This window comes from Barbus barbus, assembly GCF_936440315.1.
Source record: "Barbus barbus genome assembly, chromosome: 1".
In the NCBI taxonomy this organism is placed as follows: domain Eukaryota; kingdom Metazoa; phylum Chordata; class Actinopteri; order Cypriniformes; family Cyprinidae; genus Barbus; species Barbus barbus.
The window spans coordinates 8,256,165-8,282,191 of NC_136729.1; the positions used below are offsets into that span (position 1 = coordinate 8,256,165).

General features: G+C 39.7%; 1 protein-coding gene across 1 annotated transcript; it reads left to right on the plus strand.

Annotated features, from left to right (window-relative positions):
- The first annotated feature begins 1,310 nt into the window (after positions 1-1,310).
- Positions 1,311-24,285, plus strand: LOC306859078 (mitochondrial glutamate carrier 1-like). The gene is made up of 11 exons (XM_079399886.1): positions 1,311-1,420; positions 8,048-8,252; positions 9,926-10,051; positions 11,673-11,728; positions 11,844-11,934; positions 13,347-13,404; positions 14,276-14,336; positions 15,351-15,510; positions 15,617-15,771; positions 23,077-23,152; positions 23,238-24,285. Exons 2-11 carry the CDS (start codon positions 8,233-8,235, stop codon positions 23,389-23,391), a joined length of 957 nt encoding a protein of 318 aa, XP_079256012.1. The 5' UTR covers positions 1,311-1,420; positions 8,048-8,232; the 3' UTR covers positions 23,392-24,285.
- Positions 24,286-26,027: the final 1,742 nt, after the last annotated feature.

Sequence of the window (26,027 nt, forward strand, 5' to 3'; positions counted from 1 at the left end):
CATCTTTTCGCGGCGCTTCTTCGCCGTACCGTGACATTATTTGGCTTCATGTTGTTCAAACCTAGATGACGTTTTTTCTTTGAAATGCAAAAGGTGTTGTTTGACAGGATGCCCTGACTGCTGTTTTTAAAGTTGTTTATTGTCATGTGTACAAGTAAGTACAATGTTAATCTTGAATGCTACTCCACAGACTATAGACAAAACAGAATACAATATACAGTACTGCTATTTACAAAAATATACTTACAGAGATAACTAAATATATATAAAAAATGATTTTCATTAATGCATTCATTTTTTAATTAATAATTATTATTTATTTTTAAATTATTAATATTTAATAATAATAATAATTACGGTTTGCACCAGTAGCTGGCAACAAGTGACTGTCTTTATAAGCGAGTCATTTGCTTCTTATTTCAACCGGTCATTCAAAAACGCTGATTCATTCAGGAACAAATAATCACCTGTCTTTATGAATAAGTAATTGAATCATTCATTCATTAAATCAACCTGTTCAAAAAGGCTGATTCAGTTCAGAAAGTAAACAAATATGAGTGAGTCATTGAATTCTCTACTCAACTGATTCGTTCAAACAAACAGAATCATTCAGGAATAAAGCAAGTGACTGTTATGAGTGAGTCACTGAATCATTCACTTTATTCAAACTTTCCCTGCGTCCCAATGTGTATACTATCCACCCTATCTGCCTTAAATAATACTGAAAATTACTACTATCACTTAGCATTTAGGATGGATAGTATGCAGGGACACTGATTCACGCAGGAACCACTGAGTCACTGAATCATTCCCTCAACTGTTTCATTAAAACAAACAAAACACTGTGTTACGCAGTACAAACTTATCGTTTATTAAACTTGAATAATACCAATATCGCACATGGTGACAGTCGCAATTGTGATGTTTATCTGAAAGTGGAAAATGTTTTGGTGCATGTTCATAGTTATGAGGTGAACTGACTTTACACATTCACAGTAATGATAAGGAAATGTGAAGTTAGTTCTGACAAATGTTCTTACATCATTTGCTTGCTGGTATTTTGGCCAAATATGGCCACCTGTATATTGAATCAGACTGCAGAGGCAAATAAGAAATTGAAATGCTTTAATAAATTTGATTCTTTAGGGGGAAAACTTGCGAAAAGAATAGAAAAGCAGAGAATATTGAAGGCTATGTCTGTGGGACTCTTTCAGGGCTCTGCTCTAATCTTCTCATCTTCCCTCCCAGGTCTTTTCTCTCTCTTCCTCTTTGAACACCCTTATATTTACTTTCTCTCTCTCCTGCCTTGTACACTAGCAGCCTCTGTTCCTGCAGTCTTATCAATGGCTGGTTTTGGGTTTCTGAACATAATCTCTCAATGGGATGCATTGTGAAGACTGCCTGTGGATTCAGGATAAATGTGAGTCTGCTGGCTTTGCCAGACTTTTATTTGTCACATCATTCAACAGGCTTGTTTTAGCTGTAGTGCAAAGAATAAAAAAACTCAAAGCCTTAGCCCAGAAGACAAATCTATCGAGTTGCTTGTTCATAGCTCAGGAGACTTAATGAAGCTCTCAGTTGGGTTTCAGGTAAGTGTTGACTTGGCCTCAGATGTTTCTTCTAATTTCTTATTAATAAGAATAGATACAAATGATATGACTGTATAGAGCTGTGGGTGAATATATGCTTGTGAACAGAGCTCAGATCAGATAGTTTTGGAGGAATTTGATGAGATTTGATTACAGGCTTTATCTTGAGCACTGTTTGAGACACATGTGAGATTGATGGGGGTCTTTTCTATGAAGAAAAAGCTGGTTTCTATTTTGATTGTGGATTGCTGTCCGTTGATGTTAAGAGGGTGTTTTTTGTCATTTTAATTTTTTTCTGAGCTGGTTTTAAAAAAAAACAGTTTTGATCTACAAGTCCCTCTAAAAAGCTACTTTTTGGGAAGCTTTTCATTTGTACTTTTCAAAGAGCCATTTTAATAGAACTGCCACAAGTCCTCACTTGTCAATCATGACTTATTAAAGAACCGCTGTGCTGGAGCTTCAGCCACAAAGCACTTTATCAGCCGCCAGTGTTGCTGTTGCCATGTTTTGTTAGCTTGTAAACTGGAGAAATTTTTAGGCTATTGAGAGGAAATTGAAAATTTCTCTTTCTGATTTTACATATCTTAACTGGCAATTTCCCATTAATTCTTTAAGCATTGAAAGTACAAATTACATGTTCATTAGAGAGAGAACTATTAGGTGTGTTACACTCTAACTCAGTATAGAACATTGTGCTGATCTTGGCTTTGATTCCCAAACAATGCTTAGATTAAATCTATTGCTTGAATGCACTTTAAGTCTCTTTGGATATAAATATCTGCTAAATGAATGTAATGCATCAAACAGTTTTCTGTAATATACAGTATATGGGAAAAACTGTAAGTTAATCACTTTAATCACAATTTACTGTAAGTGAGGTACCCATGCTGAGTAAAAGTTTGCCTTATATTAAGGCTCATATTATAAATTAATATTTTATGTAATTTACTCAACCCCAGGCCATCCAAGATGTACATAAGTTTGTTTCTTCATTAGAACAGATTTGCAGAAATTGAACATCACTTGCTCACCTATGGATCCTCTAGTGAATGGGTGCCGTCAGAATGAGTGTCTAAACAGCTGATAAAAACATCACAATAATCCACATGTAATTTGTAAGAAACAAATCCATCGAGTTTTTTTTTTTTTTTTTACTTCAAACCATCTCTCCTGCTAAAACATGAGTCAATTAGCTTTTATCCTTTGACATCAAAATCTACTGACATTTGTTTAGAACAGTTTTTTTTTTTTTTTTTTTTGCTTGTAAACAATGCCTGATCTGTGCATATTTCTCTCTTGTTTCAGACTAGACTAATATTTTTCTCTGTGGTAAATGTTATTATGGACTCATATTTTGGCCAGAAGTGATGGTTTAAAGTTAAGAATGTCTTAATGAAGAATATGTTTCTTTTAAGCACGCAGCTTTTCGCTTCACAAGATGTTAACTGATGGGCTGGAGTGGTGTGGATTACTTATTGTGATGTTTTATCAGCTGTTTGGACTCTCATTCTGACGGCACCCATTCACTGCAGAGGTTCCATTGGTGAGCAATCTGTTACAATGAAAAAACAAACTCGACTACATTTTCAGCAATTTTTCTTTATCCTTTTAATATGTTTATTTAAGTTTATGTTATTTAATGGTAGCGAATAATGAAACAACACAACCAAGGATAAACTGTAATATAGATATTCAGGCAAGACTTGTGAAAAAAAAAACCTATAATATTCAGTTTGACCCCTTGAGGTGAAAAAACAACATTTTCTGAAGGTTTAGCTAGAACCTACTTTACTATTACACCTCTTTTCATATTTCACATTGTGTTGAATAAGAAACCAAGTTTGACTTAATTTTTCAAGAGTTTCAAGGTGTATTTTTCACACTGCTTGTGGAAAGTACCAATAATTCATGTGGATTTTAGATTCATAACTCAGTAAGTTATGTAACGTCCCTCTCTCTCTCACACACACAGAAACAGAGTGAGACGGTTGTATTATTCATAAAAGGCACAACGATTAAGGTTGGGTCAGACGGGCAGAATTAAGAAGGATGAACAAAAGCAAGAGTGTCCCATGTCATTTTCCCATCACACAGACAAAAATCTGCTTTTATCAAGCTTTCACACGCCACACTGCCTCTAGAGAGATCGCCTGAATACAGAAGAGAGCCGAGCAGATCCTGCCATTGTCTCTGGTATTATTTTGATTTACTGTGCTGCGTTTTCACTAATGGATACTAGTGCAGGCCAGAGTGAACGTGAGAGTCCGTCTTTGATTCCCTGGATTCGCTGCACATGGTTTTGAAGTCCAGAAAACATTGTGATGTTTGTGGTGTAGTCAGCAGTTGCCAAGGTTACAGAAACTCACTCTATATCCTTGAGCAGAGTTTTCAAGCAGCACTGCAAAAATATAATTAGTGGGTGCTTTTTTGAAGCACTCACTATTGTTATTCGGCATACTTATTTTTAGGGGGTGCTTGTCAAAGCACTCACTATTATTATCTCACATACTTATTATTATTATTCTTATTCTTATTCTTATTCTTCTTCCGTACAAACTTCGGCACGCTACTCCTCCCGCACCGTTCGTCACAGAGCCATGAAACAGGCGTCAAATCGTGCGCCCTATTGAGGAGACCTGTGCTATGACTTTTATAAGCGATCGGGGGTACGGTATTTGCCCCAGGGGCAAAAAAGCGGGCAAAAAATCGCATAGACAATGCATTGCGGCCAACTTTGACGGCTCGTAGCTCCGAGCGAGAATTTCGTAGAAACTTGTAAATCACCACATTTGGAGAGGCTATCAAGCTGTGCAAGAAGATACCCCGCAGTGGGGTATAAGTTGTACTCCTGGGGTACAAGAGCCCCCCAAAGTTGCCCCAGTGACTTACTATGGTGAGGGACGGCCCATGAAACAGCGCGTTTTTCCTACTATGGTAAATTGCATAGGGATTTTGTATTGAACATAGCTCTGGATCACAGTGTCATAGAGATAAGGGGGCGGGCTCATTTTACTCAGACGACCAATCAATATCTCAGGATCATTGTGAAGCCATCAAGCCACGCCCTAGCAACCATTTAGAGAACCTTAGCAACAAGTTCCATAGACATTCATTAAAAGAGATCAAAGGAATATCTCCGGACTGAATTGTCATAGAAACATGAGGGTGGTCTCATTTGACTCGGGGCAGCGAACAGCCAATCATGAATCACCTCAATACTTCCTAGCCCCTCCCTAGCAACCATTGTCGAGCAACTTTACAACCAAAATCCAAAGAGGGATATCTTGCATTCTGAATGTCACAGAGGCATGGGAGTTGGTTTATATCATTCAGAGTGACAAGAAGCCTTTGCAGTTTCATCATTGGCAGCTCCAAGCAACTCCATAGCAACCAAATAGACCACCTTAGCAACCAAAATCCAAAGAGGGATATCTTGCATTCTGAATGTCGCAGAGGCATGGGAGTTGGTTTATATCATTCATAGTGACAAGAAGCCTTTGCAGTTTCATCAAGCAAATCCATAGCAACCAAACAGAGTACCCTAGCAACCAAAATCCAAAGAGGGATATCTTCCATTCTGAATGTCACAGAGGCACGGGAGTTGGTTTATATCATTCATAGTGACAATAAGCCTTTGTAGTTTCATCATGGAACTCCATAGCAACCAAACAGAGTACCCTAGCAACCAAAATCCAAAGAGGGATATCTTCCATTCTGAATGTCACAGAGGCACGGGAGTTTGTTTATATCATTCATAGTGACAAGAAGCCTTTGCAGTTTCATCATGCAACTCCATAGCAACCAAACAGAGTACCCTAGCAACCAAAATCCAAAGAGGGATATCGTCCATTCTGAATGTCACAGAGGCATGGGAGTTGGTTTATATCATTCATAGTGACAAGAAGCCTTTGCAGTTTCATCATGCAACTCCATAGCAACCAAACAGAGTACCCTAGCAACCAAAATCCAAAGAGGGATATCTTCCATTCTGAATGTCACAGAGGCATGGGAGTTGGTTTATATCATTCATAGCACCACCCTGGGTACCATAGCAACGGCCCTAGCAACCATCCTGGTAACCCTAGCAACCGCATAGCAACACCCTAGCAACCACCCCAAGTACCCTAGCAACCACATAGCAACACCTTAGCAACCACCCTGGGTACCCTAGCAACCGCCCTAGCAACCATCCTGGGTACCCTAGCAACCGCATAGCAACACCCTAGCAACCATCCAAATTACCCTAGCAACCACATAGCATGACCTTAGCAACCACCCTGGGTACCCTAGCAACCGCCCTAGCAACCATCCTGGGTACCCTAGCAACCGCATAGCAACACCCTAGCAACCACCCCAATTACCCTAGCAACCACATACCATCACCTTAGCAACCACCCTGGGTACCCTAGCAACCACCCTAGCAACCATCCTGGGTACCCTAGCAACCGCATAGCAACACCCTAGCAACCACCCCAAGTACCCTAGCAACCACATAGCAACACCTTAGCAACCACCCTGGATACCCTAGCAACCGCCCTAGCAACCATCCTAGGTACCCTAGCAACCATCCTGATTACCCTAGCAACCGCATAGAAACACCTTAGCAACCACCCTGGGTACCCTAGCAACGGCCCTAGCAACCATCCTGGGTACCCTAGCAACCGAGTGGCGAGTTTTGCCACGCCAAGCACCCCCTCACATTTTCTTCAGGAAATGTACATTCTAGTTATTATTATTATTTTCTTCTTTATTCCGCCGTTATTTTGACGCGCTACTCCTCCCGCAGCTTTTGTCACAGAGCAACGAATGAGGCGTCAAATCGTGCGGATTAATCGGGAATGGTGTGCTATGACTTTTATAAGCGATCGGGGGTACGGTATTTGCCCCAGGGGCAAAAAAGCGGCCCAAAAATCGCATTGACTTAACATTGCGACAAACTTTGACGAATCATAGCTCAGAGCGAGGATTTCGCAGAAACTTGTGATTTGCCACATTTGAAGAGGCTGGGAGGATCTGTAAGAACATACCTCACAATGGGGTAAAAGTTTGACCCCTGGGGCAGAAGAGGCCCCCAAAGTTGCCCCATTGACTTACTATGGAGCAGGACGGCCCATCAAATGCATGCGTTTTACCTACTATGGTAAATTGCATAGGGATTTTGTATTGAACATAGCTCTGGATCACAGTGTCATAGAGACAAGGAGGCGGGCTCATTTTACTCAGACGACCAATCAATCTCTCAGGATCATTGTGAAGCTATAAAGCCACGCCCTAGCAACCATTTAGAGAACCTTAGCAACAAGTTCCATAGACATTCATTGAAAGAGATCAAAGGGATATCTCCGGACTGAATTGTCATAGAAACATGAGGGTGGTCTCATTTGACTCGGGGCAGCAAACAGCCAATCATGAATCACTTCAACACTTCCTAGCCCCTCCCTAGCAACAATTGTCGAACAACTTAGCAACCAAAATCCAAAGAGGGATATCTTCCATTCTGAATGTCACAGAGGCATGGGAGTTGGTTTATATCATTCATAGTGACAAGAAGCCTTTGCAGTTTCATCATTGGCAGCCCATAGCAACCAAACAGAGTACCTTAGCAACCAAAATCCAAAGAGAGATATCTTCCATTCTGAATGTCACAGAGGCATGGGAGTTGGTTTATATCATTCATAGTGACAAGAAGCCTTTGGAGTTTCATGATTGGCAGCTGCCAAGCCACTCCCTAGCAACCAAACAGAGTACCCTAGCAACCGAGTGGCGAGTTTTGCCACGCCAAGCACCCACTCACATTTTCTTCAGGAAATGTACATTCTAGTTTTCTCAGTGTTATTCTGTACAAACATGCCTAGACTGTAAAATCGAATTAGTTAGGCTTACTTTAAAAAACAAACAAACATGCAAACTAAGTTTTGAAGTTCTCAAATTTTTCAGTTGTATTGACATTTCAACATTGATGCCTTTGGGAAATGAGTGAATGCAACTAGAGAAAGATGAGTGAAACGTCTATTAAGAATTGCCCCATCTCAAAAATGCTTTCTTTTTTCTTGACGAAATGGCAACAACAACAAAAAAAACCTTGTTGTGCATGCTCTAGCCTTCCTGATTTCTTCTTCTGTTTTTTGTATTTATTTATTTTTTTTGCTCATTAGACATATTAGTGCACTGCTGCCTCTCATTGGTGTATTAATGTTATTGGTTCCTCTGTGGCTATTTGAATATCAAAGCAGTACGGAATTTGTTTTATTCACCTTGAAATTAGCTGTAACTTGATCAAATCTAGTAAGTATAACAACTAAGTAAAGATAACTAATTATATCTAAGTTAGGTAAACTATTGGATTTTACAGTGTACAATCAGTTTACCCAAGAAGCAAGTTTGCAGGCGTGTGCAAGATATGTTTTCAAAGAATTTTTTGTTTGATGATAATGGAGATATTTGTATGACTTTTCTAGGTATTATGAGAAAGAGTCTGCAAACCAATCTGATCATCTCCATCTTCTCTCTGGCCATGTTGGACATTCCTGATGACTACAAAATGGAGCAGTAATAGAAACCGTGTTTTTGACACTCAAAATATGTGCAAATGTAATTCCACATTATCTGCTCTGTGTCACTGATATTCTTGGCTTTGTTTTAAATGGCTGACAAGCAGATCAGGTGAGTTTTCTTTAGAGGGAAATGGCTAATACTCACTGTAAAGTAAAAATATAGTTAACACCTTAGACTGAAAATATATACACAAATACACAAAAGCAAGATAGTATTTTAACATTACAAAAGTTTACCTTAAGTGTGATTTCTTGTATTACTGTGATGTAACAAACCTCAGAACTCGGGTGGATTTGTGTTAAAGTTATTTAATTTACTTGTGTAATGTATGTTTCAGGCCATTGCTACTTGATTAGACTCTTATGAATTACTTTTACTGACAATTTATTCATTTTGTTTTAGAATATTATTTAATTTTGTTCAATTAACCCTATAATGCCTACTCTATCATCAAATTTCTATAAGGCCTCTAAATAATCAACATGTTCAAAACCTTTCTTAAAAAAAAACCTGTTGTACACAATCTATAATGCTTTCTGTTATGATTGATAGGTTATACTTTGTAGCAAGTAAAAGGCCTTTTAGTGTAATTGTACAAACGTCCACGTTCAGCTCGTGATTCAAGTGTCTTTTGGCTGTGAAAACTTCACTGATTTTTAAAGAAGTAATCTTAAGTATAACGTTTATGTTGTTAGTAATATTTCAAGATGAACACTTACTTGACTGATGCAACTGACGTTTACTTGTTTATCCATACATCATTTTTTTGTTTAAAAAAAAAAATCCTGTTAAAATGTGAGTATCAAATATGATCCATCAGATTTTTGAGGAATGTTTATTTGTTCATCTCTCAGTCACTGTCACACCCACAATAAATACTACAGAGCTTTGATCAAAAGTAAGCATTTAATATCTTACTAAGACATATTTTTGGGAGATACAAAGTGGTATCTGATATTTATATGCATTTTATAAGTAGTCTGCTATACAGTTATAAAGATCTAATTTATTTACATTACAAACTAACATAATTTCTTACTTTTGGCTATATAAATATCAGCAACTGCACCAAATTTCATATAATTTTAACTGAATAAAATTGAGGTGTTTTTTCTTTATATTCTTACTTCTGTATGTTATATGAGCCATAAAAGCCTGATGCATGAAATCTGATACAAAAACACATATGCAAACATTTTTTTTGTTTAAAGGGTTAATAAACTTTTTTTAAAATCCTGAGTATTATTTCTAGTAATGTAAAACGATTAATCACATCCAAAATAAAGGTTTTTGTATACATATGTGTGTGTACTGTGTATATTTATAATGTACTGTATATATAAATACACACATGCATATATATATTTCAGAAAAAATACATTATAAATATATTTATTTATAATATAAATTATATGAATATAAATATAAACATGTAAATATTTTCAAAATATATACTGTATGTGTGTGTATTTATATATTTATAATAAATATACATAAATCACACACACACATATGCAAACAAAAACGTTTATTTTGGATGTGATTAATCGTTTGACAGCACTAATTATTTCATATGTCAGGCTCACAGGGTTAAACCAGTTCATTTAGATGTTTCAACATGCAGCATCAGTGCAGCAGTTTTAATTCGTTTATTTTATAGAAGGTAACTTATCGTAAATGTAGATTTTGAATACAGTGCTTTTACAAATAAAGTGAACTTCTCTTTTTTGATGGCATGGTTTCTTTTGTACACTATAGATTAATCTCTAATGTTGTTTCAGTCTGCCAGCTAAACTCATCAATGGAGGCATTGCTGGGTTAATTGGTGTCACTTGCGTGTTTCCGATTGATCTGGCAAAAACTCGCCTCCAAAACCAGAAGAATGGATCTCGCATCTATGCTAGCATGTATGTTTCCTGCTCCTTTTAATTGTCTGAGCAAATGAATGCCTGTGTTTGTGTTCATGTATAGGTACATTTCAAATAATTAGAATATCATGAAAAAGGTCAATATTTTTTGTCACTCATTTCAGAAAGTGAAACCCATATATTATATAGTTTCATTACACAGAGTGAAATATTTCAAGCCTTTATTTCTTGAAATTTTGATGATTATGGCTTACAGATAATGAAAAACAAAAATTCAGTGTCTCAGAAAATTTGAATATTACATAAGATCAATAAAAAAGGATATTTTAAACAGAAATGTCAGGCTTCTGAAAAGTATGTTCATTTCTATGCACTCAATACTTGGTTGGGCCTCCTTTTGCTTTAATTACTGCATCAATGTGGCGTGGCATGGAGGCAATCAGCCTGTGGCACTGCTCAGGTGTAATGGAAGCCCAGGTTGCTTTGATAGCGGCCTTCAGGTCATCTGCATTGTTGGGTCTGGTGTCTCTCATCTTCCTCTTGACAATATCCCATAGATTCTCTATGGGGTTCAGGTCAGGCGAGTTTGCTGGCCAATCAAGCACAGTAACACCATGGTCATTGAACCAGCTTTTGGTACTTTTGGCAGTGTGGGCAAGTCCTGCTGGAAAATGAAATCCGCATCTCCATGAAGCTTGTCAGCAGAAGGAAGCATGAAGCGCTCTAAAAGTTCCTGGTAGATGGCTGCGTTGACTGTGGACTTCAGAAAACACAGTGGACAAAAACCAGCAGATGACATGGCAGCCCAAATCATCACAGACTGTGGAAAATTCACACTGGACTTCAAGCAACATGGATTCTGTGCCTCTCCACTCTTCCTCCAGACTCTGGGACCTTGATTTACAAATGAAATGCAAAATTCACTTTCATCTGAAAAGAGCACTTTGGACTACTGAGCAACAGTCCAGTTCTTTTTCTCCACCGCCCAGGTAAGACGCTTCTGACGTTGTCTCTGGTTCAGAAGTGGCTTGGTAGCCCTTTTCCTGAAGACGTCTGAGCGTGGTGACTCTTGATGCACTGACTCCAGCTTCAGTCCACTCCTTGTGAAGGTCTCTCAAGTGCTTGAATCAGCTTTGCTTGACAGTATTCTCAAGCTTGCGGTCATCCCAGTTGCTTGTGCACCTTTTCCTACCCAAATTCTTCCAGTCAACTTTGCATTTAATATGCTTTGATACAGCACTCTGTAAACAGCCACACCTTTCAGTAATGACCCTCTGTGACTTACCCTCTTTGTGGAGGGCGTCAATGTTCGTCTTCTGGACCATTGCCAAGTCAGCAGTCTTCTCCATTATTGTGGTTTCAAAGAACAAGAGATACCCAGAATTTATAATGTAGGGATGGTCATTAATTGAAACTCAAATGTAAATATTCTAATATTTTGAGATATAGATTTTTGACTTTCATCAGCTGTAAGCTCTAATCATCAAAATTAAAACAAAAAAAAAACTTTTGAAATGTTTTATTTTGCATGTAATGAATCTAAAATATATGAAAGTTTCACTTTTTGAAATAAGTTACAAGAAAAAATGAACTTTTTCATGATATTCAAATTTTTTGAGATGTACCTGTATATATGGGTGAGGATGTGTTTCATGCACAGGTCTGATTGTCTGATAAAAACCATCCAATCAGAAGGATTCTGTGGGATGTACAGAGGTGATGTACTGTTTCACAATCTTTATAGATCATACGGAATTGTTCATGCTTGAAAGTGGGATAGATAATGGAGTTTTTCCTTCTTAATATCTCTCCTTCACACTTTCATTTCTAGGAGCTGCGGTTAATCTGACTTTGGTAACTCCAGAAAAGGCCATCAAACTGGCTGCCAATGATTTCTTCAGACACCAGCTCTCCAAGGATGGGTGAGAATAAAAACACCCTCAACTTCTTATATAAGTGTATGGGGGGAAACGACAAACAGAGAGACTTAATTATCTTACTTAAATACTTACAATTGCATTGGATCTGTTTAAGAAATTGAGAGACATGACATTTAATTTTTAGCTCAATTCTGAATTGCAAACCTGACTTACAACGCACGCACGCACACACACACACACACACACAATGGCTGGCAGAGGCTGCATTTATTTGAACAAAAATACAGTAAAAACTGTAATATTGTGAAATATGTTTTACAATTTAAAATAATGCTTTTCAATTTGAATACGTTAAAAAATGTACATTTATTCCAAAGCTGAATTTTCTCCAGTCTTTAGTATAAGTCTAATGTGCTGATTTGGTTCTCAAGATTCCAAATTTTGACAGCCAGTGTATATATAAAATAATATTAATATATATTTTTATATATGTAATATTATTATATTTTTGTTTATATGACATATTATATAATTTGTATTACATAATTTTATTTAAATTATTATTTAGCTTATATTAATTTAGTTGGCATACTTTAGACTTCAGTTCATTTCTAAAGGTAGTTTACAATTTGAGAAGAATTCTTTCGTTTGCAATACTATCAAAAGTAAACCATCCATCTTCCACAACATAATTGTATTTAAAATGTGTTATAGGTTATTTAAAGGATTTTTCAGCTATTTAATGAACAACAAAGAATTCAAAAACGTATCAATAGAAAATACATGGTTTGGCCAACAGAAATTGTAATTATAAACACAACTTGCAACAACATAACAATTACGGAATTACCATTTTGTCCAACCAAAGTATAGATTCGTATTCATTAAAATGAATAAATTTGCTCATTTGCGGTGAATGTGCTCAGCAGTGGGATGTAATGGAGGTCTCATAACTTATTTAACAGTTGCACTGATTTAGAAAGAGCAATGCTCGTTTTTTAATTTATTCCTTTTTTGCTTGGGGCATAATTTAGGTTGGATGAAGTCTCAGATCCATGTCTTATTTTTTTTAAAGAGAATGAATCCACAGAGCTGGATTTGCTCACAGAGTTTTGAAAACAGAGCTGATCTGATAAAAGCCGTCCGTATAAGCTTCTGCAATATGGATTGATATTGCAGTATAACTCGGTACACCTTGAATACCTGGAGCTGTGGTGAGCAGCTCCGTGGTGACTAATAGCTAGATGGCTAAATTATTGATTAATAGAGTCCAGTAGACTGCAATGAACCGATGAATTATTGAAATAAGTGTGTGAGTGTGTGTTTGGGAGTGTGATGTCATCAAACGGTGAGGGTCAGACCCCAAAGCTACTTGTTTACAGAGGAAACGGGCTTATTTTCATCTAAAAATAATGCTCTCTTTGTATCTTTGTGTTTTTCTGGCTCTCTCCCAGACAGAAGTTGGCGTTGGTTAGAGAAATGTTAGCTGGCTGCGGTGCTGGTACCTGCCAAGTTAGTGTCTCTGCTGCACTCATAGGACCCACATTCTTCACACACACAAAACAGCTTATTTTTCTGAAAGTAATGAGTTTCTTAAAGTGATGTTCTGGCTTAAGTACAGCTAAGATGGAACGTAGTGCACCCAAAATGCAAATTTGGCATTGCAAAACAATGAGATGTTGGGCAAAATATTCAAACGTGTTTTCCAGATCTATAGAAATATAAGAAATAATAGTCAGAAAAAGTTTGGGGTCTGTAAGATTTTAATGTTTTGGAAAGAAGTCTCTTATGCACACCAAAGATACAATTATTTGATCAGATTTGCAGTAAAAACAGTAAAATTTTGAAATATTATTACAATTTAAAATAAATGTTTTCTATGTTAATATATTTTAAAAAGTAATTTATTCTTGTGATGCAGCGCTGAATTTTCAGCATCATTACTCCAGTCTTCAGTGTCACATGAGCCTTCAGAAATCATTCTAATATGCTGACTTGCTGCCCAAGAAACTTTTCTGATTATTATCCATGTTGAAAACAGTTGTGCTGCCTAATATTTTTGTGGAAACCACAATACATTATTTTTTATGAATAGAAAGAGCAAAACATTTATTTTATTTAAAATTTTAAAAAATTGTAACAAAGTAAAAGCCTTTACTGTCACTTTTGATAAATTTAATGCATCTTTGCTGAAAGAAAAATAATTAATTTCTTTATTAATATTTAAATCTTACTGACCTCATTTCAAAAGAACAATTTAGATGCCTTTACAGCTCAAATAACACACGTTTGTATGGAATAATCCTCATATATCTGCTTTTAAACTGAAATGTCTTGAATTTTAATGGTAACTTCTGTCTGTATGCGGTTTGTGTTTTGGCAGGTGATTGTAACCACTCCTATGGAGATGCTAAAGATCCAGTTGCAGGATGCCGGCAGAATAGGTGAAAGATAGAAAACTTTCTCATGTCTGCTGATAGTCGCTTGTTGATGATGAGGGCGCACGGTATCATATATGCATTCTGTTCTACAGTATGCAATATGTATATTGTGTGTAATATACAAAATGTCTGTATGCATGGAATACTGGATGATGTACTCCATTTGGCAAAATGTGGCATGCACAACAGAGCACACTGCATGTAATGTTGCATCCCACAATGCAATGCACTCATCTTGACCTTGACCACAATATGAACCATGGATGATAACAGGACTCTGCTTGCTGAATTAAACATGCATTGTAGCATGTGACAACAGTGTAACAGAGAACATGAAATGTTGCATATACTGCATCATATACATTCAATGCTGTATGCAGTGTGCAACAATCTGATTCCAAAAAATAGCATGGCATATGCATAAAGCACGAAATAAATTGAAACTTAGTTACAATTGAAATTTTAGTATGCTTTATTGTTGTAACAAGACCATTGTATGTTTCATGTGTAGCAAGTGACGTCTAGTTATTCTCGGAAATAAAAAATTATACTTGTGTTTCAAGTCTCTTCTGCTGACCAAGGCTGCATTTATTTGCTCAAAAAAAAACCCACAGTAAAAACAGTAATATTCTGAAATATTAATGCAATTTTAACTGTTTTCTATTTGAATATAGTTTTAAATGGAATTTATTCCTGTGATGCAAAGCTGAATTTTCAGCATCATTACGCCAGACTTCAGTGTCACATAATCCTTCAGAAATCATTCTAATATGCTAAATGTTAGATTTTTTTTTCAGGATTCTTTGATGAATAGAAAGTTCAAAAGAAAAGCATTTATTTGAAATAGAATACTTTTGTAACATTGTAAATGTTTTTAATGCCACTTTTGATCATTTTTATGCATTCTTACTGAATAAAAGCATTCATTTCTATAAATTTTTTTTACTTTTGAACAGTAGTGTATATAAAATAGAATGAGTAATATGCTATTCTGACCGTATCTCATGTCTCTGACAGAAGCCCAGAGGAAGCTCATTGGCCAGCATGCCGGAGGAGGCGGAGCCAAAGTGAATGTTGTTCAGTTGAAGTCTCCCACGGCCCTCCAACTCTCCAGAGATCTGCTGAAGGACAAAGGCATCGCTGGTCTCTATAAGGGACTGGGGGCTACTCTATTACGGTAGTCCAACAGAGTCACTCAAAGTGTGGGACGCATTTATCCATAATGTGCTTTCTCTCCATCCTTTACCTCACACTGGTGTGTTCTCCCTCTTTGTCTCCCTCAGGGATGTGCCCTTTTCCATCATCTACTTCCCACTGTTTGCTAACCTGAATAGCCTGGGCAGGAGGAACGCTGACGGTTCAGCTCCGTTTTACATCTCTTTCCTCTCTGGCTGTTTTGCAGGCTGCGCTGCAGCTGTTGCGGTCAACCCTGTGGACGGTGAGATGGTTTGTGATATATGACTGGGTGCATTTAATGTGTAATAAAAAAGTTTGGGGCAATTCGTTTTTTTAAACATATACACACATATATATATATATATACACATTTATTTTTTTAAGTGTCTTATTTTGACCAAGGCTGCATTTATTTGATCAGTTAAAACAGTGATATTGTGAAATATTATTGCAAGTTAAAATGGCTGTTTTCTATTTGAATATATATTCAAATGTAATTTATTCCTGTGACGCAAAGCTGAATTTTCAGCATCATTACCCCAGTCTTCAGTGATCCTTCAAAAATAATTCTAATATTCTGGTTTGCTGCTCTATAAACATTTGTCAGTGTTGAAAACAGTTATGCTGCATGCTGACCCAATATTTATGAATAGTGTAAGTGTATATAACAACAAGTACAAATTCACAATGACAAGAAAAATAAAATGAGCCAAAAGCCAGGATTGGGTATAATACACACAAATAATAAAACATATGGGAATAGTAAATGTTTATTTATTTGAATCCTCAATGTTTACTTTTCACAAAGGATATGTTCCTAAATGTAGTTAGCTGCCTTGCTGTTGTCGGCAGATAGACACAGGACACAGAGGTAAGTGCAATACAATCAACAGGTTTATTGAGTAGTAGCAGAGGGGAATGAGATGGGCAGAATGTCCAGGTAAGCAGGCGGGGAATGGGAATGTCTCTATGGGCTTATCTGAGTGTGAATGTCCTTTTTCCTTTTCCAGGGGATCCAAAGGTAACAGTGGAGCGTGCAGACGGTGGAGAACTGGAGCGGTGGAGAACAGGTATAGGAACACTGGAGCAACTGGTAAGTAGACAAAAGGTAAGTGGGTCAGGTTAGTCAATATGGAAAATTTGAGACCAGACCGTGAGTGAACGGGAGGAGTGTAGGGATATAGTGCTGCTGATTAGTGCTGACAGGTGGCGGTGATCAGAAATCAGGGGATTGAGATCTGTTGAGTGTCGTTGGTGGAGACTGCGGTGACTGTGGTGACTCTCTGACAGTACCCCCTCCTCCAGGGGCGGCTCCTGACGCCCTATTACGGCGACGGGGTCGGCCACAGCCTCTGCGTGCGGGACGGTCAGGGTGGTTCTGGTGAAACTCGGCCAGGAGAGAGGGATCCAGCACATCATCCCGGGCCACCCAGGATCTTTCCTCTGGCCCGTATCTCTCCCAGTCAATAAGATATTTCAGGCAACCACCCCGTCGCCGAGAGTCCAAGATGTCCTGCACGCTGTAGCCTAGGGGCTCCTCAATGATCTCGGGAGGAGGTACTGCAGGCTCATCGGGTTCTGTGACAGAGGGAGAGACAGGCTTGAGGAGTGAGACATGGAATGCTGGATGGATACAATACCGTGCAGGGAGTTGGAGACGGAAGGTGACCTCATTTATCTGCCTCTCGATGGAAAAGGGTCCGATATAGCGGGGACTCAGCTTCCGGCAGGGCAGGCGGAGACACAGATCCTGGGTGGAGAGCCAGACCTTATCTCCAGGATGATAGATGGGGGTCGCAGACCGAAGGGCATCTGCATAGGTCTTGTGTCTCCGCACTGCCTGCTGGAGTTGGACATGAGCTAAGTCCCAAAATCTCGCTCAGAACCAGTGGTCGACAGCTGGAACGTCGGAGGGCTCTTCTGTCCAGGGAAACAGAGGGGGTTGGTAGCCGAGTATGCACTGGAAAGGGGTGAGGCCGGTGGTGGTTTGCTTGAGGGAATTTTGTGCATACTCGGCCCACGGGAGGAAGCGCTTCCAGTTGTGCTGGTTGTCATGACAGTAGGCCCGGATATATCTCCCAATCTCCTGAATCTTCCGCTCAGTCTGGCCGTTAGGCTGGGGGTGATACCCTGAGGAGAGACTGACGGTGACATCGAGGAGTTTGAAGAATGCCTTCCTTCCAGACACGGGAGACAAACTGTGGTCCACGTTCGGAGACGACATCTTCCGGGATGCCAAAGGTGCGGAAGAGATTATGGAAGAGGGCCTCTGCTGTTTCGAGGGCTGTGGGTAAACCCCGGAGGGGAATTAACTTGCAGGCTTTGGAGAATCTGTCAACTGCAACGAGTATGCAGGTATAACCTTCTGACTTGGGGAGATCTGTGACGAAGTTGACTCCGACGTGGGACCAGGAGCGATGTGGAATGGGTAATGGGACTAATTTTCCGGTGGGTAAGTGATGTGGAGTCTTGGAGATGGCGCAGACTGAGCATCCAGGAATGTACTGGGAGACATCCCAGGCCATACTGGGCCACCAGTACCGAACTTGGAGGAGCGAGAGAGTACGCTGGCTGCCTGGGTGTCCAGAGCCCGGGGAAGCATGCAGGGAGCCCAGAAGGGAGGTCCTCAAGGAGGTGGGCATGTAGGTTTTGCCCTCTGGGCCTCCCAGCAGAGCGGGTTCGGTGATGGAGGCGATGCGGATCTGTTCATCCAGGGCCCACCGGATGGGGCTCACAAGGATGGCTGAAGGGAGTATGGGTTCAAGTGTGGAGGGTTCGTCGGGGGCATGGATACGTGAGAGGGAATCTGCCTTGACATTCTTATCTCCGGGTTGATACGTGATGGAAAACTGGAACCGGGCGAAGAAGAGAGCCCAGCGAGCCTTCCGGGGGTTTAACCTCTAGATATTCCAGGTTTTTGTGGTCAGTGATAACCATAAAGGGGTGTTGAGCTCCCTCCAGCCAGTGTCTCTATTCCTCCAGCGCCAGTTTAATGGCGAGCAGCTCCCGATTTCCAATATCGTAGTTCCGCTCCGCTGGGGAAAGCTTCCTGGAGAAATAAGCGCAAAGGTGGAGTCGGGGAGGCTCTCCGTGGTATCGAGACAGCACTGCTCCCATGCCGGTGGTGGAGGCATCCACTTCCACTATGAATGGGAGTTGGGGTTCGGGATGTGAGAGGATGGGAGCAGTGCAGAAGGCCTCCATGAGCTTCTTGTAGGCAGCTCGAGCTTCGGAGTTCCAGGACAGAGACTTTGGTTTCTGACGGAGTATGGAAGTGAGGGTGGCTGAGAGGAGACTGAAGTTCAGAATGAACCTCTGGTAGAAATTTGCAAAGCCGAGGAAAATTTAAAGTTCCTTTACTGACTGAGGCTGGGGCCAGTCCCGGATGGCTTGGACCTACCCCTGGTCCATCTGGATCCCATCCGCACTGAGGATGTAGCCGAGGAACTGGACCGTGGGGCAGTGAAACTCACACTTCTCAAGCTTCAGGTAGAGGTGGTGTTTCCTGAGTTGGCGTAGGACCTGCGTCACGTGATGGCAATGTTCGGCCAGGTTCCAGGTGTAGATCAGGATATCGTCTATGTACACAATGACAAACCGGTGGAGAAACTCCTGGAACACCTCGTTCATAATCCCCTGTAAGACGAACGGAGAGTTGGAAAGGCCATACGGCATGACCCGATATTCATAGTGGCCTGAGGGGGTAATGAACGCCGTCTTCCACTTGTCGCCTTCCCGGATACGAACGAGGTTATAGGCGTTCTGCAGGTCTAGCTTCAAGAAGATGCGGGCCCCACGGAGTTCTTCGAGGGCAGCCGGGACCAGGGGAAGAGGATAAGGGAGATTGACAGTGTGATCATTGAGGGTCCGGTAGTCGATGCAGGGCCGCGAGCCTCTGTCCTTTTTGCCCACGAAGAAGAAGCTTGAGGCCTCCCTTGGGGAGTATAGCTCCAGGCAGCAGGTCGATGGCACAATCCCATGGCCGGTGCAGTGGTTACTTCATGGCTGCCTGTTTGCTGAACACATCCTTGAACGCCTACTTGCAGAGTGATCGGCGGAGACCGGAACTTGATGTGCCCATGCCTGAGAGGTTTTCCCTGTATGGTCTCGATCTTCAGCTCGGCCTGACTCTGGCGGGGTAAAGCTGTTTTAGGAGGGCTTGTGAGATTAAATTGCCTGAGTATCCACGAGGGCGGGTACTGAAATGACGTGGGGTGAGCAGTTGTACCGTTAGCAGTGGTAGGGCAGAGATAGCAGGCTCCAAATTGGAGGGTACTCACCGCTGGGCGTGGGGGGCGAGAGAGGCACACCCGAATGAAGTGCCCCGGAACTCCACAGTAGAGGCACAGCCCCGTGGCGAGACGTCGAGCACTGTCAGTGCGTGAGAGGCGATTAGTATCCATTTGCATAAGTTCTGGTACCAGAGGACAGGCAGTTTGTGACGACGGAGAATGAGCGGTTATGTCCGGCTGACAAGCCGTGAGACGTTGGGAGATCTTAACAGCCTTCTGCATAAAGCTCTCCAGACCGACAGTGTCATCATTGATCGACATCTGGGCTCTGAGCAAAAGGGCTGGTAAAATCACTCTGGACCCCTCACATCCAACACACTCCCTCTTTGAACTGTTACCGTCTGGTCGACGCTACAGAGCTCTGAGAACCGGAACGACCAGACACAGAAACAGTTTCTTCCCTCAGGCAATCCACCTCATGAACACTTGACAATAAAACGCGGAACACACAACTCTATTATTTATTCACCAGACTTGCTTACTTTTTTTTATCTAATTTTTCAAATTTGCACATATCAGACCTGTACACACATAATTGTCTATATTATATATTGTGTTTTTGCTGTTTTGTACATTGCCTAATTGGATATTTGTATTATTCTTTATTATCTGTGTCCTGTCCTGTTGCTGTCTCTCTGTTGCACTGTGGAGCTTCTGTCACTAAAACTAATTCCTCGTATGTGTAAACATACTTGGCCAATAAAGCTCATACTGATTCTGATTCTGATTCTGATTTGTGGATCCAAGCCCTGACGGTAAGCAGGGAGTAGTGCTACCTCGTTCCATCCACACGAGGCCGTCAGAGTCCGGAACTGCAGAGTATAGTCACTGGCAGAAGAATCTCCCTGACGGAGTTGGTCAGCGTTGGAGAGCGAGCCGGTGGATAGGCTGAAGACCTCCTTGAAGCGGGAAGAGAAAGCATCGAAAGAGTTAATTATAGTGGTCTGTGAGTTCCAGATGGCTCGTGCCCAGAGCAATGCCCGTCCGGTAAGCAGGGAGATCAGGAAGGCAACTTTAGCCCGTTCGCTGGAAAATTTATGGGATTGCATCTCTATGTAGAGTGACACTTGGAGTAAAAAAACGCTACATTCAACCGCCTCTCCCGAATAGTTTGCAGGGATGGCCATGGGACTGGCAGAGGCAGACTGAGGGTGTGTGACCGGAGAGAGAGCTGTTCGAAGAGCGCTGTCCAGCTCTTTGAGGGGATCCGCAGCAGCGGGGTTCGGGAACTCCATCTCCGGTCGTTGGTTCTGCTCTGGTCTTCTGTCAGCAGATAGACACAGGACACAGAGGTAAGTGCAATACAATCAACAGGTTTATTGAGTAGTAGCAGAGGGGAATGAGATGTGCAGAATGTCCAGGTAAGCAGGTGGGGAATGGGAATGTCTCTAGGGGCTTATCTGAGTGTGAATGTCCTTTTACTTTTTCCAGGGGATCTGGAGGTAACAGTGGAGCGTGGAGACGGTGGAGAACTGGAGCGGTCGAGGACAGGGATAAGAACACTGAAGCAACTGGTAAGTAGACAAAAGGTGAGTTAGGTCAGGGTAGTCAACATGCAAAGTTTGAGACCAGACCGTGAGTGAATGGGAAGAGTGCAGGGATATAGTGCTGCTGATTAGTGCTGAGAGGTGGCGATGATCAGAAATCAGGGGATTGGGATCTGGTGAGTGTCGTTGGTGGAGACTGGGATGACTGTGGTGACTCTCTGACAGCTGTCTATGTCCCACAGCATCTTAACTGAAATGGAACCTCATAAGCAGTGTTGGGAAGGTTACTTTGGAAATGTAATAGGTTACAGATTATAAGTTACCCTACTTAAAATGTAATAAGTAGTGTAACTTTTCAATTACTTTATTAAAGTAATGTAACTGATTACATTTGATTACTCTTTGATTACGTTTCTAAATTTCTAATGTTTTCAACTGTTAATCATTATCAAGCATGTTTACCAGGCAGCGTTAACCTTACAGTAGTACTCAGCACTGATTACTGTCAGACTTTCGAAATCTTTCATCACTTGAATCAAGATTATATTTTAATTTTAAAGGAGACAAAAATATTTTCATTTGCATATAAATGTGTCTTAGCAGTTTGTGGACACAACCACCCTACAATTATAGAAATTCACTCCTTTTTTTAATCCCTCAAAAGCCTAAACAGTCTCAATTATCAAGCCATTCTGATTTTGGAGTGAATAACCAGCGCTCTCTTCCACCTTCAATACCACGACTGAGGTGAGACCATTGAGCAAGGCACCAAACCTCCAACTGCTCCCCGGGCGCCGCAACATTATGCCTGCCCACTGCTCCGGGTGTGTGTTCATGGTGTGTATGTTCACTACAGTGTGTGTGCACTTGGATGGGTTAAATGCACAGCACAAATTCCGAGTATGGGTTATTTAAAATGGGTCAAAATATATTTACATTTATTACATTTACATTTATTCATTTAGCTGACGCTTTTATTATTTTTAAATAATATACACACACACAAAGATATTAAATATAATTAATAATATAATTTAAATATAATATGAGTTTAAATATAATAATATTATATACATAATTATATAAATGCATTTTTATATAAATTATAATATGAAATAATTTCTCTCTCTCTCTCTCTCTCTCTCTCTTAAATATTTATATTATCATATTTTTATACATTTATATATAGAATAAAATGTTTACAATTTCACATGAAATGTAGGTTTGTTAACCATGCCAAATATTGAGTGATCCCTTATTTAATTAAAAATAATTGCATATCATATTCAATCCATAGGGAGCGCAGTTTGCTCCTGTATTTTAGCGTCTTACACCCAAACATTTCATAAGTAGTCAATTACATTTGAATATGTTTTGCCTACAAGAGTCAATGTTAAAAATGACAGATTAGGATGAAAAACAAATGACAAATGATGTGTGTAATGGTGAGTGACACTTTAGTGTGACATAAATATTCCTTTTTTCTTTTTTTTTTTTTTTACAAAAGATGCAATTGTCACATACGTATGAAAGCCAAAATGAAATTGACTGCATCTCAAATGCATTTTAGCACATAATTTAGTCAAGCAGCTGCAGCCTAAGTATCTAAAATGGCAAATGTGGTATTAAAAGTACTAGTTTCCATTTTCCCCTTAAAAAACCCTAATAAAATCAGCAAACATGATATCATGTCATCAGTATTATTACAGTGCCATCTCTATGATTAAGGGGGGGACAGTATTTTGTGAATGCAGACTAATGGTTTGTATGTGTGTGTTTGTGCTGAAGTGGTAAAGACCAGGCTTCAGTCTTTGGCCCGTGGATGTCATGAGGACACTTACAGCGGAGTCAAAGATTGCATCAGGTAAAATTATAATTCCATACTCATTTATCAAAGTATTTCCATGATGTTTTTGCTTAGTTTTGTTCTCTGAAAATCTCATCATCAGTAAGATTCTCCGTCACGAGGGCCCGTCTGCGTTCCTGAAGGGCTCATACTGTCGCGCACTGGTCATCGCGCCGCTGTTCGGCATCGCACAGGTGGTTTACTTCCTGGGAGTCGGGGAATTTGTTCTCAGTCTCCTGGCTGGACAAAAACGCTGAATCTGTACTGTAGATGAAGGTGCTGATCATGGAACAGTGGCTTGTATTTGGACTGCAGAAGTTTCAGATCAGCTTCATTCTTAAAAATAAAGGGTTCTTCACAGCGATGCCATAGAAGGACCATTTTTGGTTCCACAAAGAATCATTCAGTCAACGGTTCTTAAAAAGAACCATCTCTTTCTTACCTTTTTATAATCTGAAGAACCTTCATTCACCACAAAGAAACTTTTGAGAAACCGAAAGGTTCTTCAGATGTTAAAGGTTCTTTATGGAACCATTTAGACAAAAAGGTTCTTCTATGGCTTCAAGTGTCTGAGGACCAGTTTTCATCAACAGCATCATCTATGAGTACAGCATGACAATAGCTCTGTTCCAAAAGCTAGTGAGCACTGTGTTTTGAGACAGAGTCGATGTTTCCTTGCGTTAGAAGATCTGAGCTGGTTTGAGTTGTTTGTAGGCCACACTTTGTTCCATGCTAAAGCTAAAACCAACAGCTAATTATTAACATATTATTAACATTATTATAACAGCTGAGTTAAAATGATGTCATACATCAAAAAAAAAAAAAAAATTATAACCGAAGACAATTTGTTTGGGGTTAGTAAGGTTTTTTTATTGACTTTTTTTTAACGAATTAGTACTTTCATTGAGCAAAAATGCATTGAATTGATAAAAAGTCACAGTAAAGACATTTATAATGTTACAAAAGATTTTTATTTCAAATAATTACATATGGACTTTCTATTCATCAAAGAAGAATTTAAAAACCTTACTGTCACCCGTCTTTTAAAATAGATCGTATATCTTCAGCTACTTTGAATATTCATTATTGCAGATTTTTGAAAGATATATTCAGAATGAGTCATTTATGAAAAAATTAAACCATTTACATTCAAATATTTTGACAAATGTGTGAGAATGATTCTTTGTGAGATCTGTAATTACAAAGTGTTTTACTTTTAAGCTTATTGAAATCAAGCACTGCTGGTTTCCTCAGTGCAGCATTTTATTGAATCGTATTTACCTTGGTCTTATCGGAACCAAAAGAGATGCTTTCTTTGAGCTTGTGACCGTGCATTAAAACATAATCCTTTGTGATTTATGTTAGCTATGTACAGCTAAGACTATCTTCAAAACACATTTTAAATGAAGTCTGTATGTTACACACTGAATTAATTGCAGAACTTGGTGCTTAGGGTTAGAGGTTTAGAACAAACCCTGAGCAGAATATCTGCACTGCAAAAATCGATTTCTTACTCAGTATTTGTGTCCTGTTTTCCAGTCCAAATATCAAAACATTCTTAAATCGAGACATATTTACTTGAGAAGCAAAATGACTTAAAATATTCAGTCTTGTTTTTCTGAACAGTGTATCAAATTTAAGCAAATTTACGCCTAAAATGCCATAAATGTCTGCCAGTGGGGTCTGGAAAATAATGTTATTTTCCCTTTGGTTTAAGTTTCTTTTTCTAACCCCATTGGCAGATATATTTTATTATTTCAAGAATAAACTCTCTTAATTTTTCAGAAATCAAGACTTCAGTTTGCTTCTCAAGTAAAGATGTCTTGATTTAAGAATGTTTAGATATACTGAAAAAACAAGAGAAAAAACACAGAAAGTCAGACAATAATTTCCTAGCAGTGTGAGGAATGTTAATACAGTTCTGCCTTGCAAGAACATGAACAATAAGCGAACAGAAGGGATTGTGGGCAGACATGCTGCTAACCACTCAAGCAAATCAAGGTGGCAGGAGAAATGCATTGATTGCTGGGTATGTGATTGTATCTGCAGGGGCTTTAGATCACATTTAGTATTCGGACCACAGAGCTCCCTTCCATGGCAGGCTTTTAATAGCTTTCACATCGTACTGTCCAAAGAGATGTTTTGAACTCGACTGGTTGCTATTTTCATCTGTGCACTGTAGTGGCCGTCTCTCTATTTCATTCTAATCTCTGCCATCTCCTATCTGCTCTAATCTTACCTCTCTGGCCTCATCTCGGAAAAATTTTCTATCTCCCGGTGGCCGCTGTTATTGATTTTTGTATGTTTTGTGTGCTGGGAGTATATTTCGTCTCATATCATAAGACAGAAGTGGCGGCAACGCAAACTTATTCTGGGAGATCCGTTTCATCTCGTTATCATAGTCCTGAAATGGCCAAGCTCGAGGCGCTGATTGCGAATTCGCAGGATGAACACAGAGTAGCGGAGTATACATGCGATGCATGGACAGCTGTAATAACTGCGCTCGTGTCTTTGCCTGCGCCTTAGGGAAAATCTGTCTGCCGTCTACATTCTCCTCTGATTTCTGCTCACAATGAAGCCAGATCTTTTTTATGTGCAGCTGGTGAAGTCACTTTGTAACCGAGATGCAATAGAGAAGCTGGGAACATTGGGGATTAAATCTTCACAAAGGGGTTCATATGAGAGATGCATTTCTTTTTAAAGTAGAACTTGTAAGAGCAGTCTCATTTACCGTTGTGAAGTTTCACATGAAAAATCCAGTCATTCCAATAGGAATCCATGCGTGCTAAATCCAGTCATTCCAATAAGAATCAATGCATGCAAAACCTAGTCATTCCAATAGGAATCCATGCATGGGAAATCCAGTCATTCCTGTAGGAATAGATGCGTGCTA

Bases quoted from the DNA above. Each gene is read 5' to 3' on its own strand.
- LOC306859078 (XM_079399886.1), top strand. From the start codon at position 8,233: ATGGCTGACAAGCAGATCAG. The intron at 14,337-15,350 runs GTGAAAGATAGA...TGTCTCTGACAG, and splicing joins GCAGGATGCCGGCAGAATAG to AAGCCCAGAGGAAGCTCATT. The intron at 15,772-23,076 runs GTGAGATGGTTT...TTTGTGCTGAAG, and splicing joins TGCGGTCAACCCTGTGGACG to TGGTAAAGACCAGGCTTCAG.